Source organism: Coffea arabica, chromosome 10c (assembly GCF_036785885.1).
Source record: "Coffea arabica cultivar ET-39 chromosome 10c, Coffea Arabica ET-39 HiFi, whole genome shotgun sequence".
NCBI lineage: Eukaryota > Viridiplantae > Streptophyta > Magnoliopsida > Gentianales > Rubiaceae > Coffea > Coffea arabica.
In genome coordinates this window covers 5,568,079-5,586,116 of record NC_092329.1, presented here as the reverse complement: position 1 = coordinate 5,586,116, position 18,038 = coordinate 5,568,079, and the positions used below count along the sequence as shown (strand labels likewise).

General features: G+C 33.7%; 1 protein-coding gene and 1 long non-coding RNA gene across 9 annotated transcripts; both read left to right on the top strand.

Annotated features, from left to right (window-relative positions):
• The first annotated feature begins 1,340 nt into the window (after window positions 1-1,340).
• On the top strand, window positions 1,341-6,360 carry LOC113714934 (serine carboxypeptidase-like 7). 6 transcript variants are annotated; one of them, XM_027239082.2, is made up of 15 exons: window positions 1,341-1,668; window positions 1,771-1,916; window positions 2,453-2,529; window positions 2,745-2,867; window positions 3,379-3,481; window positions 3,859-3,896; window positions 4,402-4,500; window positions 4,605-4,691; window positions 4,861-5,025; window positions 5,145-5,216; window positions 5,302-5,420; window positions 5,538-5,651; window positions 5,739-5,784; window positions 5,877-5,935; window positions 6,036-6,082. In XM_027239082.2, the coding sequence occupies exons 1-15, from the start codon at window positions 1,481-1,483 to the stop codon at window positions 6,061-6,063; spliced, it is 1,464 nt and encodes a 487-aa protein (XP_027094883.1). In that variant the 5' UTR covers window positions 1,341-1,480; the 3' UTR covers window positions 6,064-6,082. The 6 variants fall into 6 exon arrangements, 5 of the variants coding, with proteins under 5 accessions (XP_027094883.1, XP_027094885.1, XP_027094884.1 ...); XR_003453810.2 differs by having other exon boundaries at window positions 1,342-1,668; window positions 5,638-5,651; XM_027239084.2 differs by lacking the exon at window positions 5,538-5,651 and having other exon boundaries at window positions 6,036-6,360.
• A 2,981-nt stretch (window positions 6,361-9,341) lies between these two features.
• Window positions 9,342-11,566, top strand: LOC140016200 (uncharacterized). Of its 3 annotated transcripts, none has more exons than XR_011822543.1 (4): window positions 9,342-10,408; window positions 10,539-10,752; window positions 10,829-10,910; window positions 11,015-11,566. It is a non-coding gene; the product is annotated as an uncharacterized lncRNA (long non-coding RNA). The 3 variants fall into 3 exon arrangements; XR_011822542.1 differs by having other exon boundaries at window positions 9,342-9,620; window positions 11,015-11,564; XR_011822541.1 differs by having other exon boundaries at window positions 9,342-10,752; window positions 11,015-11,563.
• The last annotated feature ends 6,472 nt before the right edge of the window (window positions 11,567-18,038 follow it).

Genomic DNA, 18,038 nt, shown 5'->3' with positions numbered 1-18,038 from the left:
CTTGGTCTATTAAGAACAATCAACCGGCTGGAAGCTGATCAAGAACGGAGAATCCGAAGAGAGAAATTGCTTTGGACTGGTTTGGTTGCCTATTGGATGTGCACTTTGCTATTGTTAATGAGTTGGAGTTGAACTAAAATTAGAAGATAATTGTTGGTGGGTCTAATATGTTAATGAACTGTTAATGAAGTGTGTTTTTCGCTTTTGCCCTTGAAAATATACCCGCATGAGAGAGGCGTGCTATTTTTGGTGGGAAAAATGAGCAAATACGAACATTAGAACAAAAATGGTTCATAACTTAAATGTAAGGGACAATTCTGGTTGATTTTAAATATTAGGGACTAAAAAAGTTTTTTTGACAAATGTTAGGGACCGATTTAGCAAATTTCCCTCAAAAAAATATTCATGAAAGGGTCTGGGTCTAGTCAAATTTAATGGTAAATTATCAATAACCCTCCTATAGTTTTATCTATTTCCACATATTTCTCTTAACGTTTCAAAATTTCAATTCACCTCCTTATGGTTTAATGTGAACATGGAAATTTAAAGAAAAATAACTTATGTAACATCATTATTGGAAATAACAGTGGTGCCCTTACTTAAATGTTAACCAAATAACTACTTAATAACTTTGTACAACTGTAGGGGTTATGTGAATAAATACAAAAATTATAAAAGGATAAAGTGGATATCCATGCAAACTATATGATTTCATTGCACGCATTCTTACTGCGCATGTGGTCTAATCGCCATAACTAATTATGCATTCCCTCTATTTTTCATTTTACATAAAATTACAAGGAAATTATGTGACTATTTTAAAATTACTGGAAGTCATCTAGCATTAGACAAAATTATAGGAGATTATATATAATTTACTCCAAATTTAATTGGTCTGTATGGAGCAAACGAATCGACTCAGACCCTATCCATCGATTGATAGGCCACCTGCAATCAATCTCGTAACGTGTTGACCTGTCACGCCAACTTTGTCAAAACTTTGGCAAAGTGAGCTATCAGGGTGGGACGGCAAAATCGGCTAGCACCCGTAATAACTCTCTGTTTTGGCGTAGCAAATGATGGCTAAAGACGACGTTTAAACTCAATTGCATGCTGCCAAAGTACAATGTCAATTGTCAAGCAACCTAAGCAGTGAGGTCACGTTAGGGAATAGGGACTGGGATACGTTTTTCTGAAGGTTCGCCAACGAGAAGCGTCCAAGCTAATTTACCTGTCTTATTCACTGGAAAAAAAAAAAAAAGAAGAGATGAGCAATTGAGCACCTCGTTTTTCCTCCTACCTAGGTAATTGAATAGGCACGTTTGGACTCTGGAGGAGCCAGTTTTTAATCTATTTATTATGGAAAGAAGATGTGAGAAGAAACAGCCAGAGTGAGCGTCAGTGCCGGGCATCAGCAGAATTGTAAGCATATCCATTATTGGAGTTGGAAAACACAGTAGTTACTCCGCCAAGTAAAGAGATGACAGAACATGTTAGGCCAAGCTGCTCAACTGGGAAGCTACGCATTCTCATTCGATCCTCTCTCTTCAGCTACCTGATTTTGCCGCTAGTTCTTGTGCAATTATGTTCAAACCTTGCTTCGGCTGGTTCCCCTGTTAAGTTTCTCCCAGGATTCGAAGGACCTCTGCCATTTGAACTCGAAACCGGGTGGGTAACTCAATATTTTTGTAACAGTAAGTTAATTTCTGGTGCATTAATGTGGATTTAAACTTGGGAAAGATTGAAGTTGTTTTGAGATTGTACAACCAGGTATATAGGAGTTGATGAATCAGAGGATGTGCAGCTTTTCTACTACTTTGTCAAGTCAGAGTCCAGTCCTGAAACAGACCCTCTTGTGCTCTGGTTGACTGGAGGCAATTGCTGCACCTCATTCTCTGGGCTTGCTTATGAGATAGGTAGATTTAGTGCACGCCGATAATAAGTATGGAGTGTGAATTAAGAGCATGGATGATACGTAATCCCTTTTCCTGATTTCTTCATAATTCCACCATACCCTTTCATCTTTGACTTTTGCACAAGCTTGAAATCTTGAAAGATCCCTTTTTGCCAGTTCAGAAACTTAGCTTCATAAATTATGTACTTTGCGATTCTATATTAGGCCCCTGTATTTTTTTCTTCTTCCTTTTGGTTGTTTCACCAGACATATATCTAGTTGGGGAGGCCCGTATATTTGTATACATGTTTTAATTAATGAATACAAGCAAGACTCAGTAAAACATCCTATTCAAAGGATTCAGGATTGTTTTCAATCGTACGTCCAGGAAAAGAGCAAAAGAAACCATTTTTCTGACAATAGATTTTGGCTTCATCAATATCCACCCTTTTTCCCATCAGTGTTTCAAACCCAATCCTCTCTGTATGAATGATGTATGTAGTGGAGCGGAAACACGCCAAAACCCAACCAATTCCTCGTTGACCTGTGATTTTGCAGGGCCAATAAAATTCGAGCAAGTGCTGTACCATGGGACTTTGCCCAAGTTGCTGTTAAATCCCTATTCTTGGACTAAGGTAAACTCATCCTCGAGTGTCTTTCTTCCTTGTTGGTCAAAAGATATCAATGATATACTGGTAGGGTAGACTCCTCTGAAGTAAAAATAGAAAGTTCATTGTACAGTAGATTACTGATCTATCACTAGTTCACTACTGATAGTGTTTGATAATGTTTCGATTTTCTGGTGTTTAGTTGAATGCTAGACTGACCATAATGTATCGTTACTTTTCAGGTGGCAAGCATAATATTTGTCGATTTGCCAGTGGCAAGTGGTTTTTCTTATGCAAGGACTGCAAAAGCTTCTCAGTCTACAGTTTTACAAGCCTGTAACCAAGCCTATGAATTTCTTAGAAAGGTACTCTCCTACCATTAAATGATCATTAGTCATCATTTTACACTGGAGAGTGCAATTGATCAAAAGCTAGAAAGTTTCCACTTTTATCTTGATGCCACTGAACCAGAGATTTGATCCCTGCCTACGTAGACCTGGACAAGACTCCAGTACCTTTGGACCAAACTGCCAGTTATAGATGTCACCTCTAATTACTACTCAGGAAAATGCCATATTCGTAGGCAAATCTTTTACTTTAAGTGACTGTGTATATCAATTTTCTCTGTTTATATGTCGTTATGTACTGCATAAGTATCCGTAAAAGAAGTTAACAACCGCGTCCATTATTTTGGTGATTGAGAATTCGTTACATCTTTACTGATTTAGATCATAAAATAAAGCTTGCTGGTGACCTAAGCTTTAATGATCCATGTATTGAAGCACGTAGACTTCTCAATGACATTAACATGAAAAGAGTGATGATAAATGATATTCATCTTTGCTAAGTGCCTCTCAACTGTTGATTGCTTTACAGTGGCTGGTTGATCATCCAGAGTTCATTTCCAGTCCAGTCTATATTGGTGGAGACTCATACTCGGGGATTACTGTGCCAATTGTCACTCAAATTATATCAGATGGTAGGACCTTAATTTGGTTCTTTATGCAGGCACCTCTTATTGATTAGGCTCTAGTACATTCCGATGATAACAGTTATTTACTAGCCTTTGTAAAAGACTTGAAGGTATTGCAAATGCTTTTGAAATTTTAGATATCCCAGGCATCTTTAGTAGACATACTGCCTGCTTACACTTGAAGTCAATGTTTAGCAATTTAATGACCGAGCTTTGAGAGAAATAGAAATAGAAAGTGCCTCCAGAATCTGCGTACAGTTTATTTATCTTTGAAGCATTACTCTTTGGAGTTGCACTGTTCAATGTCCTTGCACTTGCTCATGTTGAAGAATTCTCTCAAAGGATTCAATGGCTCTAAAACTACTGTTCTGGTGTCTCTGCAGGAAATGAGGTCGGTATTGAGCCACATATCGATCTTAAGGTTTGTATTTTTCACAGTCTTCTCTCTTTCATCTAGGGATAGCAAGATAACTATTTTCCTGGACAAATTTTCCTCATAATGAGGTTGACCATTGTTTAAGAGATGCGCTTCATTTACCAATCTGGCGTATCAACACCATGTTTCAAAGGCTCGGCCGAGTCGTCACCGGAACGGGGCTTTCCATTCCAATACCGGGACGAGATGAATCCGAGATAATGGATCACCAAGAACTCGGTTGAGACGTCTCTGAGACGGATAGAAACGGCCGAGTAGTCTCGAGTCAACTTGATTTTTTATTATTTTTGCTAATTTTTTAATTATTTTTGTTTATCATATTTTTTTACAATTTTTAGAATATTAAATATTTCAAAAATTTGCGTCTCGCCGAGACCGATGTGGAACGGTCCGGACCACAACCGCAACTTTCAACCATTATCAACACTATACTCATATTTTGTTATTTATGCTTCACTGCTAACTTGTCACAACCCTCAAATGGCTTCAGGGATACTTACTAGGAAATCCTACCACCACTCCAGGGGATGGAAACTATGCAATCCAATTTGCTCATGGGATGGGGCTAATTTCTGATGAGCTCTATGAGGTTGTTTATTCTTTGAATACCTGAGGTCTTTTAGAACTTTCTTACGTACTCAGTACTAAATAATTTCCATAGTTTTCTAATGGGCCAAGATAACTGTTGTACAGTCCTTGAAGCTTTCCTGTAAAGGAGAATATCAAAATATAGATCCCAGCAATGCCCTCTGCTTACAAAATATGCAGGCATACAATCAGGCAAGCAACCACTTTTCTGCAAGTTTTGTGCTTCTCTATTTTGAGAAATTAGTCACTATCCAAGTCCATATACTCAACTTCCCAAACCCCTCCCCCTCTCCAAGAAAAGGGGATAACTAAAAAACTTGTCTTCAATTTCAAAATTAATGTAATCAATGCGTTTGTGCAGTTACTTACTAACATTGACACAGCACATATTCTGGAGCCTGACTGTCCTTATGCTTCCCCAAAGCCAAACAATTTATTCATTGGCAGGAGATCGACCATTCAAGTGTTCTGTAAGAAGACTCGAGAGCTGAAAATTCAGGAACTTACTGCACCATTTACGTGTCGTGTAAGATAGTAATATCTTCATGAACTTCTGCATAAACACATTGTGATTATTTGCAGCAACTCTTGTGGTTAATTTGAGTTCTCGCAGCAATTATGGATTTGTTTCTATGCTTGTTTTAGATGGATGGATATAGACTTGCTTATCATTGGGCTAATGACGAGAGTGTCCAAGAGGCCCTCCATGTCCGGAAGGTATGTCAACAGAAAACAAGCAGCTAAATATGCGTGTTGTGTTTGCTTGTCTCTGTGTATGTAATTTTGTGAAATCACATGGCAGGGGAGTATTGGAGAATGGATAAGATGCAACTGTCGCTACCCGTACATAAGGAATATAGGAACTAGTTTGCCATACCATGCAAACCTCAGCATTAGAGGCTACAGATCGCTCATATACAGGTTTGATACCTATGCTTCACAAGTTCAAGTGTTAGCACGTAGTGCAATCATTGAGTAAACTCTCAATTCTGTTAATTGTTATTAAGTCTTTGATGAAAGTAAAAATTTGTGGTTCAGTGGTGACCATGATATGGTTGTGCCACATTTTGGAACTCAAGCATGGATAAAATCTCTTAATTATTCCATAATAGATGATTGGCGCCAATGGATTCTACAGGGCCAAGTTGCCGGGTTCGTTCACAAAATGGATCTTTTACTAATTGGAGATAAATCTGCAATAGAAACAACTCACATGGATTTATTTTTCTTGAAGTGCAGTTATACGAGGGCCTATGCAAATAAGATGACGTTTGCAACAGTAAAGGCAAGAAATTCTCATCTTCCTTTGCTTCAATGCACAATTTAACAGTAAAAATTGAGAAAATACCTGAACCAATCATACTGAATTTTCACCAGGGAGGAGGCCATACTGCTCCTGAGTACAGGCCTGCTGAATGTCAAGCAATGTTTGAAAGGTGGATATCTTATCAGCCTCTATAAGCAAAAACTCCAGTCCTAAGTACGGCTGCAACTTGCATCCCAAAATTCGCTGTCTAAGTTATGTTTATTTTCAAGGGGCTGCTTTCTTATCAAAATAGTCTGAAAAAAGAACACAAGTAAAATGTAGTCGAAGCTCGAGTCAGCAAGAGGTGAGGTCGCGCGAGGTTGGAGTTCTAAGCTAAGCCAGCCCCTGCAATTCCTTTATAGATTAATTAACAAGGCGTGGATATATGAAACACGTCTTATCTATGTAAAGAATTTCCAGATTGTGCTGATGATATACGTTGATTAACACACTGCTTTATTCAGCTAAATATTGCTTGTACTCGGTTACGGCTTGAAAGTTGGAACTGGGGATCATGCAATTTATATGATCAACTGCCAAGAGGGTTGTTTAGCATTTATATGTTCCGAAAGAACGTTGGCATAGAGCAGCTGCTTTGTCCTTTATAAATAAATGGTCAGATTTTAGGGCCCAAGACTTTACAGTTTTACCTAATTCCATATTATGTGATACCCTGAACTTCAAAAATCGATAGCAATTACCATCCACCACCACCATCCCCTCCCTTTTTCTTTCTCCTCCCTCTCCCTTCTCCACTTCTTCCTCCTCTTCCCTCTTCCTAGGAAGGAGGAAGAGGGAAGAGGAGGAAGAAGAGGAAAGGGGAGAAGAAAGGAGGGAGGGGGTGATGGTTATGGTGAGTAGGAGTGGTGGTTGTTGTGAGTGGTAGTATTAATTTTTAAAAGTAATTTATTTTATTTAATTTTAAAAGTTATTCGAATGTATTTTAAAAAAAAATCTCTCCAAAAACGCTACAAAAAATATCTACAATAAAAACTTTTTATATATTTTGTTATAATAAAATATTTTAAAAATACTTTCAAAAACAACTAATGTAAAACGATGATACTTTTTGGTGCGTGCCTTTGTATATGCAACTTATTTTTATGTGTTCCTTTGTATTTTGTCTAAATTTCATGACGGGAGTATTTAAGATTGGATCTGGTGCAACTATGGCTTGCCATACACAACATTAGTAATCTTAATCTTTATACGTATTCAAGGCAATTATATGTATTGAAAGTACAATATCTTGCAATTCAGTGGTGACCATGGCATGCTTGCACCGTACCTCGCAACTCAAGCGTGGATAAGATGTGTAAATTACTCAATTGTTGATGATTGGAGACCATGGATGCTTCAAGGCCGAGTTGCTGGGTTCGTTCAAATATAATACATTCTGTTAATTACTATTGGCTTGAGATATAACTTCACAGAAACTCTTTCTGTTGGATTTATTCTTGTTTTCCCACGTGCGGTTATGCAAGGACTGGCGTGAATAAGATGTGACATTTGCAACAATAAAGGCAAGAAATGACAAATGACAATAGTGTATTATAAAAATGTTGACTTTTAACACATCTTTGTTTAGCGTGGCAAATGAAGGCCAAACTACGTTTAAGATCAATTGCAGGCTCCCAAAAGTACCATGTCAATCGTCAAGCAATCTAAGCAGTGAGGTCATGTTAGGAATTGGGATCCGTTTTTCTAAAGGTCCGCCAACGAGAAGCATCCAAGCTAATTTACCTGTCTTATTTCACAGGTAAAAAAGGGAAGACGAGCACATTGTAGGGAGGCACATTTGGATTCTAGAGGAATCACTGCTAAGTAGGTAATTGTACAAGTTAGAGTTGCAAACGAATCGAATCGTTTGTGAACTAATCGCTAGCGGTTCGAATACGAGTTCGGTAACATGAGTTCTAATCGAGTTTGAGTTGACCAAATCAAACTCGAATTCGAATTGAATTCAAAAATACTAAATTCGTTAGCTCGTGAGTCGGTTCGAATTCGATTATATTTATATATATTTTTTTTATTTTAATAGTAAAATGACATATATATCCCTAATATTTCATTATTTATTAAAAAATTATTATTTCATTCATTTTTAAAAAATAAAATAATAATTATTGAGCTCAAATTTGATACTTTGAACTGTCGAGTTCGAGCTCGATTTCGAATTTCGTAAAATTATGTTGAGATTTAGCTCAATTAGGGTGAAAATCGACTCGATTCAACTCGTTTGCACCCCTAGGATAGGCACATTTGGACTTTGAAGAAGCCACTGTTTTTAATACTATTTAGGGATAATTTTAGAAACCTCCCATGAAGTTTTTGATTATTGCAGAAAACTCCTCTCTAGTTTAAAAAATTACACCTACCTCCCTTATGATTAGTATTTCAGTAACAATATAGACTCAATCTGCTAAATTTGTTCTTCAAAATTCTAAAATACCTCTTTGTTACTTAGAAGGGAGAAAACACACTAACTTAATCCCCACATTCTCACAATTTTGACAAACCTACCATTGCTGCTCCAAAGCTTCCCATGCAAATCAACTGTGACAATTAAAATTTGTATTCAACCTAATCTTTAGCCTCAATTTTTTTTGTCTAAATTTAATGTTTAAGTTGACCAATATCACTATCTAAACTCAATCTAAATGGCTGCAACCATGTTGATGCTAAAATAATCTAACCCACCAAAAATACCAATACGGAGCAACTAAAAGCAATACTAGAGACCATATCCCATGTCTCTAGGTAAATCGGATTGCAATTTTTATCCCAAAATTTTTTTTTTACATAATTGGCATAATAACATAACCTTTCTCAATCTAGGTTTCCATTTTAACTATCACTTTTATTTTCTTGTCTATGCTCTATATCACTACCATACTTTTCACCTTCATTTAGTTTGACAACAAATTTGATCCGATAACTTGACATTTGGCAATTTCAATTCAATAATACTTACAAAAAAAAAGAAAAAAAAGATAGGAATTATTTTCATAATAATGAGAATTCGAGATGTATTAGATAGTTGTGTAAGATGCATGAGAAAGAAAGTAGGAGAAAAAAATAAGAGAGAGAGAGAATAAGAATTTAATTTATGTGGCAACCGTAACTTTAAAATGAAAGGGCAAAAGGCTAGTTGTAGTTGTAGGGTTTCTTTTTTCTGCAGGAATTTTATGGACAGTGCTACAGTGCCTATAGTTATGGTAACGATATTAGGGAAACCTGCTATTATAGGTTTCTATTACCTTTAGTGACAGATCAAATCTTTTAGCGACTTTTAAAATATTATAGTAAAATAATTAATATTAACTTTAGTAAGTTTTTAATTAAAACTAGTAAGTATATGCCTGAAAGATAAGTTTTAGTCAGAAACAGAAATTTAGACCTTGAGTAATTTAATTTACTTATTATTTGACAAAATTTACTTATGTTTAAATTAAACTTACTAATACTAAAAGTAAAAAATGTACATATTTAAGTAAAAAAAACGGTTTGGGTTCCTGAAAACGGTTTTGGGTATCACCTTTCTCTTTAAAGTCATCTACCTTCTTCTTATTCAGTTCTCAGTTCCAATGATACGATTGAATTCCTAGGCAATGGTTTTCACTTTGGTCCACACTTTCTCTTTGTTACAATTGAATAAATCTTCTCACTTCAAAATTTTCATCTTTAGTTCACACTTTCCCTCTATCCTTTCTCATTGTTCGGTTGGGTTTGAGTGCTGCCATATGCAGACACAACAAAAGGGTTAGCGACGGTGGTAGCCAGCCAAAGAGCATATGAAAAATAGCAGTGACGAAGTTAGATCATCATGTTCTCTTGAAATCGTTTGATTATATTGCTGTAATTTATTTATATTTCATTTGTTTTGTTTGTCAAGATTTTCTTGGGAAATCAAGGCTGAGAATTTGAAGATTTTATTGCAATTTTGGGGCCGAAAATGTCCGTTGAAACATCGAGGAAATGGTTGTAGTTTTGATTGTCTACGGGTAAAATATGCTTAATAGCCATGTGAAACATCTAGAAAAGGACTTGAGACCAGGCGTTTAAGTTAAATGTGATTAATTTGTGAATGCATGTAAGATGTTTGGTGAAATGTCAAAGAGAAATTTGTATGTTGTGATTGCTACTTTGTGCGGGTGAGAATTACTAATGTATTAGTAACTCAACATGAGCTTTATAACTTGAATTCTTCAGGCAAGAGAGATTTCTCCCGTTTTGGAATTCTAAGTTGATACGCTTGATGGAGCAAATGTTATTGAACTGAACTGATCTAGAATCATTGTTGTGAATATGTTGTTTCTATGGAAATTTATTATCAGCCTCTTGAATTTTTTACTCCATGTTAACGTCTGCAATGCCACGGAAATTTGGCCATCTATGGAAATTTATTATCAGCCTCTTGAATTTTTTACTCCATTGTAACGTCTACAATGCCACGGAAATTTGGCCATTATTACTCTTGTAAATCTGTGTTGCAGAAGCAATTCTTATTACCATCCTATGATACATGTAGATTTTGTAGAATCACATCTTCCCTCTTCTTCAGTCAGGAAAGGAGAGAAAATTCATAGAACAGTTTCCAAATGTAAGCAGTTAAGATTTCAAAAATAAGAGGGATCACTAAAAGGGAGATGATATTTCAAATACTAAAGGAGTATATGAATAAATTCAATCTTTTTGTTTATGGATTGTGCTTGGCAATTTTTTTCCCGCAGGTCATTTGGACATGATAGACGAAAAAGTACTAAGGTGTGCACAGATGCATATGAAACTCACAATTATGATCATGTTGGGGCACCCAATCATGTTGAGAATGTAAATTTGAATCTGATAGGATCATCCGATGGCCTATTGCAATCAGATTCACAGCATGGAAGCAATAAGGAATTAATGGATAGTAATTGGTTTCAGATCATTCCTCCTGGTCAGGTAATGTATAGCTTGCTTTTATTTATTTTTGTGTGAAGGCATGAAATATAATGGTGCTCTATTTGCATTTGTATAGGCATTAATGTGGGCATGCAATCCTTCATTAATCCAAAGTCATGTACAAAACACTAGCTTGTTAGGAGACGAAAAGTATTCAGGTACATTTTTCCTTCTTCACGCCTAAGTTTTATGTTATTTATTTGCTATGATTATGTGTTGTTGTGGCTTTTTTTTTAATACAAATCTTGTGATGGTTTTGTAGTGAATGAACCAGATTTCAGCCAAGACCATTAAGGAATTTTATTCTTGAGAGAGTACAAATGTTTTTTCACGTCTTTGCTCAAAGCTTTTAGGATGATTTTAGTTTCTTCGAAGATAGTTTAATGCGTTTTGATTGTAAATCTGAACATAATCTCCTTAGTTTGTAATTTCTGGTGTTTACTTGTTTTAATGTGAATAATTTCAGCTTGCTTGGAAAAAAGTTTGGTGATTAAATTTCAGATATTGTTAGCATCCAAGTGCTCTTGGGTTTGTAAACCAGAAATTTCAATCCAAACTGAAGCTTTTGATAGTGATATCAGAGCCCTTGATGCTGGTGATCAAATTCTCAAATCAAGTTACTAGCCTTTTGATTGCTTCAGATTTCTGAAGCCAAAGTCTTTGTGCTCTAAATTCAGTTCTTGGCCATGTAATCTTGTCATGCTTAGATAGCTATATCTAGTGTCCTGCTAGCTTAATTTTGATGCGTAAGTATCAATTATTAAAAGCTAGTAAATGATATTAAATCTCAGGTTGCTATTTTTGTTAGTGGTTAAACATTCAAACTACATGCATGAACCTGGACAAGCAATAGAGACATAAGCCGATGCAAGCATCAAATGATTGATTTTCCTTATGATGATATGCTCTGATTCTCTACCAGCTGTTGCTTCTTTCAGATTAATCTAGTTGCTGCAAGTGCGGTTCATTATAATTAGGCTGAAATTCCGATATTATAGGCCTTAGGTGGAAGAACACGTTGCATGGAAACTTTAAATCCAGCATTGCATTTCAATGTAAGGAGGTGAAATCCTATTTTCTAGTGACTTGTTGGCCAATTTGAATTAGATGGACCTTTGTTTATTCCAAGTACTAAATAAATAGGTGAGTAGATTCATTCTGATGCTCAAAATGAGCTGTTTTCTCCTATTTTGAAATACCAATTTCATATCAAATGTCTTGTGCATGTAGATTTTGTTGTTTACTTCAAATTGGACTGGCTTACTTGATGAGCAGAACTCGAAAAGCAACTCAAATACTCCATGTTATACAATACTCAGCACACGGTTTTTAGGCTTTAAACTGGATAGATCTCAGAAAACTTGAAGATGTGTTGTGGAAGTGTTGTGACTGCTATACTATACTAATAGTCTGCAATTTCCTTCTAAGAAATAAGCACGACATGAACTTTCCCGTGGAGTTTTTTGCTGTGTTAACCAAGTACCTGTGCGTTTATGTGATTTGCTTGTATCCATAAAGCAAGAATTTCGAAACTCTGGAGCTTTCGAAATGAGTTTTTGAGTTTGAAACCAAGCATATGGTTCGTTTCTAATTGTGATTTAAGTTCAGGAGGATGCCCTTACCACATTAATGGCGGTGTAACATACATTCTGTTGTAGGAGCACGTACTCTTATTTATTTCTGCGAGCATTAGAAGTTTTTACTCCTAAACGACAATCTGCCTTTCTATTTAATGACAATCTGCCAATTAGGAATAATGGGACAAACTTTTAGCTAGGCACCTGCCTCATATTAACAGTTAATTCCTGCATCCATGGACACAGAAGAACCAAGCAGGTCAACTTTCCAATCCCGCCGAAAAGAGGTGGATGGATCACTGTTCCCTTTAACTAGACCCATTTCGGGTTGGCAGGTTAAGTTCGGATCAGCGGGTTTTCTATTATACCCGATCTCAACCCGACACACCAATACGATTTGGACCCGATTGCCACCCCTAACTATATTGGTAAAAAAATAATATATTTTACAAATTGTTCCAATTAATTTAGAAAATGTTACTAATTTCATTACAAATTATGAAATGTAATCATGGTTTACTAATTTTGTACTAAACATAAATACTGCATACAAAAGGAAAAGATATTTGACTTTGTTTTACTTTGATTAGAAAAAACTTGTGGTAGTAATAACGAAATAGTGACTTTGGTGCAAATTTCAAATCAACAAACTAGTAAATTTATGCCACAAACTAGTAAGTTTTGATGATTAACCAAATTTACTATTCTTTCAACAAGATTTACTATTAATCTATAAAAACTTACTATTACTTGAACTAAACTTACTCCCCACAAAACTAAGTTTCGAATGTAGAGTAATAATTTAATTTTTAAAAAAAGTAACTTTCATTCATTTTTATTTCGATTTACTTTTTGAAACATAAATAGGATAACACTTATATGACCATTTTTAATTTATTTTTTATTTACTTTTAGCGGCCATTTGATTATTTGATAGGCCTATCCACCTAAATAGGATAATACTTAAAAATAAAAAAGTAAGTTTTTCATCTAAAATAGTAAGTTAACAGTAATAAATTAGTAACTTTTATACTTCAAAATGTAAATTGGAATAAACATTAAACTTACTTTCTAAATAAATAAATTACTACTTTATATCCCAAACTTACTTTTTATAGTGTAAGTTTAATTCAAGTAATAGTAAGTTTTAATACATAAATAGTAATTCTTACTGATAACATGGTAAAAATGATTAATAATCAAAACTTACTGATTTATGAGACACATGTACTATTTTACTTTAAAACATATTTCAAACTAGTGTTAGGGAATTTATTTGAAATAACGATAAGATGTTTTATTAATGATTAATTTTTAGTACCTTAGTTAGTAAATACTCATAATATACCTGTATAATACAAGATTATAGTTATCATTTAAAAAAAATTTATTTACATATTTTAAAATACTATGGAAAAAAGTTTGACTTTTCACATAATCTCGTAAAATATGTAATAAAATTTTGTCCTATTATAAGTTTTTAATTATTTTCAATTTTTGAAAAGTTTGAAAGTTTGGATAATAATAACAACAAATCTTCCTAGTTATATATAGAATATTACTTGTTTATGTATCAAAATTTTTATAAATTAACACCTATGAATACAATAAGATGATAAAGTTTTAATAAATTTACATTTGAGACACAAGAAATAATAAGAGTAAAAGCCTAAACAAAATGAGAAATAATATAATAACAAAAATGATAAAATTAGTATAACAATTAATATAAGAAAATTAAATTAAATTTAGAAGGTAAATTAAATAACGATGTCAAGGTTAGAGGTCATGTTAATGTTACAAATTTTAGGAGAAATTATGTATTATAAAAATGGTTTAATTATTTTCTATTAAGCATAACTACTACATACAAAAGGAAAAGATATTTGATTTTATTTTGCTTTGATTAGAAGAACTTGTACTAGTAATAAAGGAAATTTCAATTCAACAATCAACGTGCACATTATTACAGTAATTTTTTAGTCATTTAGACTAATATGTGCCATAAAGTAGTCAGATTTAGTCGTTTGTGAATTCATAATTTTAACAGTTTATATAAAATTCATCTATTAAAAATTATGATTATTATAAAATGCCCTTTTATAATAATTTACTTACCATTTGCCAATAAAAAAAAAGTTTGATAGAAAACATATGGATACAAATCCATAATGTAAATGACACAAAGTATGTTTGAAAGTCACAGAACTTAACATATGGGTAATTTTACTATAATTTTCAAAGATTATGCTATGTTAATACAACTTTAATTTTTATACTTGTGACCCAGAAAATAAATTTATTAAGATTTTACCATTTTATTAAATTCATACGCATTAATATATGAAAATTACGTACCATTTTATTATATTCATCGGTGTCCATATATGGAAATTGTGATGTATAGATAAGTGCAATTCTATATATAACTCGAAAGATTTTTTTTTACTGTCATCCAAACTTTTTAACCTTTCACAAATTCAAAAATAATTCAAAATTTATAATATGACAAATTATTCTTACATATTTTATAAGGTCATATGCAAAAAAAAAGTTTTCATAGTTTATTTAAAATGCTTAAAACATATAACATTTATAAATGATACGTACAATTGTGTATCATACATTTACATTACGAGTAATTACTAACTATAATATTAAGTTTCAATTATTAATAAAAAATCTTAGCATTATTTCAAATAAACTTCCTAATACTTGTTCCATATAAGTTTCTTTAAGTAAAATAGTAAATTTATGCCATAAACTAGTAAGTTTTGATGATTAACCAAATTTACTATTCTATCAACAATATTTACTATTAGTCTATAAAAACTTACTATTATTTGAACTAAACTTACTCTCCAAAAAGTAAGTTTTAGATATAGAGTAGTTATTTACTTAAAAAAAAAAAAGTAAGTTCCATATTTCTTCAAATTTACTTTTTGAGACATAAAAGTTACTAATTTCTTGAGTTAATTTACTATTTTTAATGTAAAACTTACTAACCATATTTTTAGGTACTATTTTATTTAGATGACCAGTACAACAGGTAATCAAATGGTCGCTAAAAGTGTTTTTACCTGTTATATCAGGTCAAAACAGTTTCGTTATCATAACGCTCGTTTCAAGTTTGGCCTCGTTTCAAGTTTTTTGATCAAATACTCTTCTTGATCTATAGTAAATATTCTGTACTCTTGACTCATTTTTCATTCTTCCATTTCTTTTTCTTTTTTGTTGCATATCCATTTTATTTCTACCCGCTTTACTTTTTTTTTTTCCAATGCATTTTCTCTCCACTAAATTTTCATTTTGTCTCCACGCAACTTATTTCCTTTTTTCCTTTATCCATCTCTTTAAAAATCAAATTTTAGCAGCATTTAAAAATCATATCTACTTTAGTTACTTAAGTGTACGAGTCTGTCAATTAGTTCAACATATATATTTATAGCTAATTGGTTTGGAGAAGAGAGTGTAAGTGAAAGGTTTTGGATTCGATCCCTCCTATTTATACTAAAAAATGTTAAAAAATGAATTGGAATATTATAAAAATTCTCACGGAGTGTTTTGTTTATATGAGTGAGAGCACAAACTTGTAAAAATTGGAGGTAAAGGCAAAGAAAAATTAAAGTAATTCAGCACCTAAACTAAATTGGCCGAGATTAGGGAGTTTTGTGAAGAACAAAAGGAAACAATAATAAAAAAGAAAATATAACAAAGTAAGGAAAGGATTTGATATGTTTTAGAGGTTTCTAATACAAGCATAACCATGAGATGAGAAATATAAAATTGAACTACTAATTCGCTTCAACTCAATATTTTTGCATCAAGATCGATAAATGAACTAAATAAGTTTTCGATTTATTGATCAATCGATTTAACCAAACACGACAGACTTTTAACTTTTTTAAATTTATTTGACTGTAAAAAAAAACTAAATAATACTGAATTTAATAAAATTAGTACTCAACTAGTACAGACATCCCAACTGGTAAATTAACCATATATTCTTAGTTAGTTCATTAATGTTTTTAAGTAACACTTTATTTCCATTTTTTGTTTCAAATAGCATTATAAATGACATAATTTACTCTTTTGTTTATATGACAAAATTTTTAGATAGATGTTAATCAATGGGAGGTTGTATGCCTATTAATTTTAAACAATAAATTTTACTTTTAGTCCTTATTTTTCAGTAAGAAAAATAAGCAAACCGACCTTTATTTTTCGACGAAAAAATTGTGCTCTCTTGACTCTTTCTTCTAATTTTATCTCAAAATATTTTGGAATTTTGAATTAGTTAAATAATGTAGCGTCATAACTTGATTCTCTATGAGTAAACTAATACATTTTTATTATGTAAATCACTAAGGCGAGCACATGTTTCATAAGATGACAAACATAACATTTGTCTATAATTTAATGATATAATATTTTTCAGATGAATTGCTACACTGACAAAATATATTAGAGCATCATAACTTGAATTTGAGTTTCACATTTTATATGCACGATATGTATCTAGACCCAATAGTTTGTATATATAGTCAGTACAAGACATATTTACCCATATTTTTTAACATAATAGATTTAAAAGACCAAATTAAAAAAATTTCTCACTTCTATGAGACTAACCTGAATTATTTAGTTCCATGCTTCAAATTGAGATTTTATGTTAGGGACCAAATTGATACTCGTTTGAATTAAGGGATTTGACAAATGATTTGACATCTTCTCAAATCTATCTAGTAGTTAAAATTATTTAGGAAGTATTTACATTTGTAAGCTACTAATTATTCTAATATTTAAAATATATTTTAATAATTAATGTATTACAAATCCAAATTCCTATTAAGCAATCTAAATAGTACTAGAGTATTTCAAAGGACCAAATTGAACTTTTCCAATTTGACTGACTGAATTAAAATTTTGGAGTTCAAAGGACCAAATGAAGTTTACCAACCCCAAATAGCTGTCTTTTATTACTCCACTATTTTGGGTCCCTGACACAGCACCCGGGTGTGTAAATGCCACGTTCGCATCGTACATGAATCAATTGTGTCGGCTAGTTTCTACCGCTTTTTCTAGTTTCTGGCGAATGTGTGGTCTTAGACTTATCGATACTTTATCGTCCTTGTCATCCGGATGGTAAATCCTTAGCCGAGCTCCCCCGGCCCCTGTAATTCCCACCAGCCCCCCCGCTCGCCCACAAACATACCCCAGGCCCCGAGAAGCCCTGGGAAGCGATCCCGCAGAGGGCGGGGAGAATCCCCTCGGCACGGGATTGAGACTATTCGTGACAGGTCCCGAAACGTACGGAAGTCGGACTCACAAGCAGGTATAAATGGTAACGCACATCCACTGCACAAGGTACGCTCACTATTCGCCAATTACTCTGGACCATTTTACTTCCCGTGAACCTCATTCATCGGAAAACTAATTTGATCGTCGGAGTGCCCTCGGGGACGACCTCGGGGCTCCCCTGCGAGATCATTCTCTTGTTCACTTTGCAGGTTTGTGACACGCTCTTCTCATCAGCACGCCGAGCTCGTCAGGTCAGCTCGGTCCGGGCAAGTTCATTGCTTCTTCAATGGCTAAAAACGACGTTTAAACTCAATTGCATGCTGTCAAAGTACAATGTCAATTGTCAAGCAACCTAAGCAGTGAGGTCACGTTAGGGACTGGGACACGTTTTTCTCAAGGTCCGCCGAC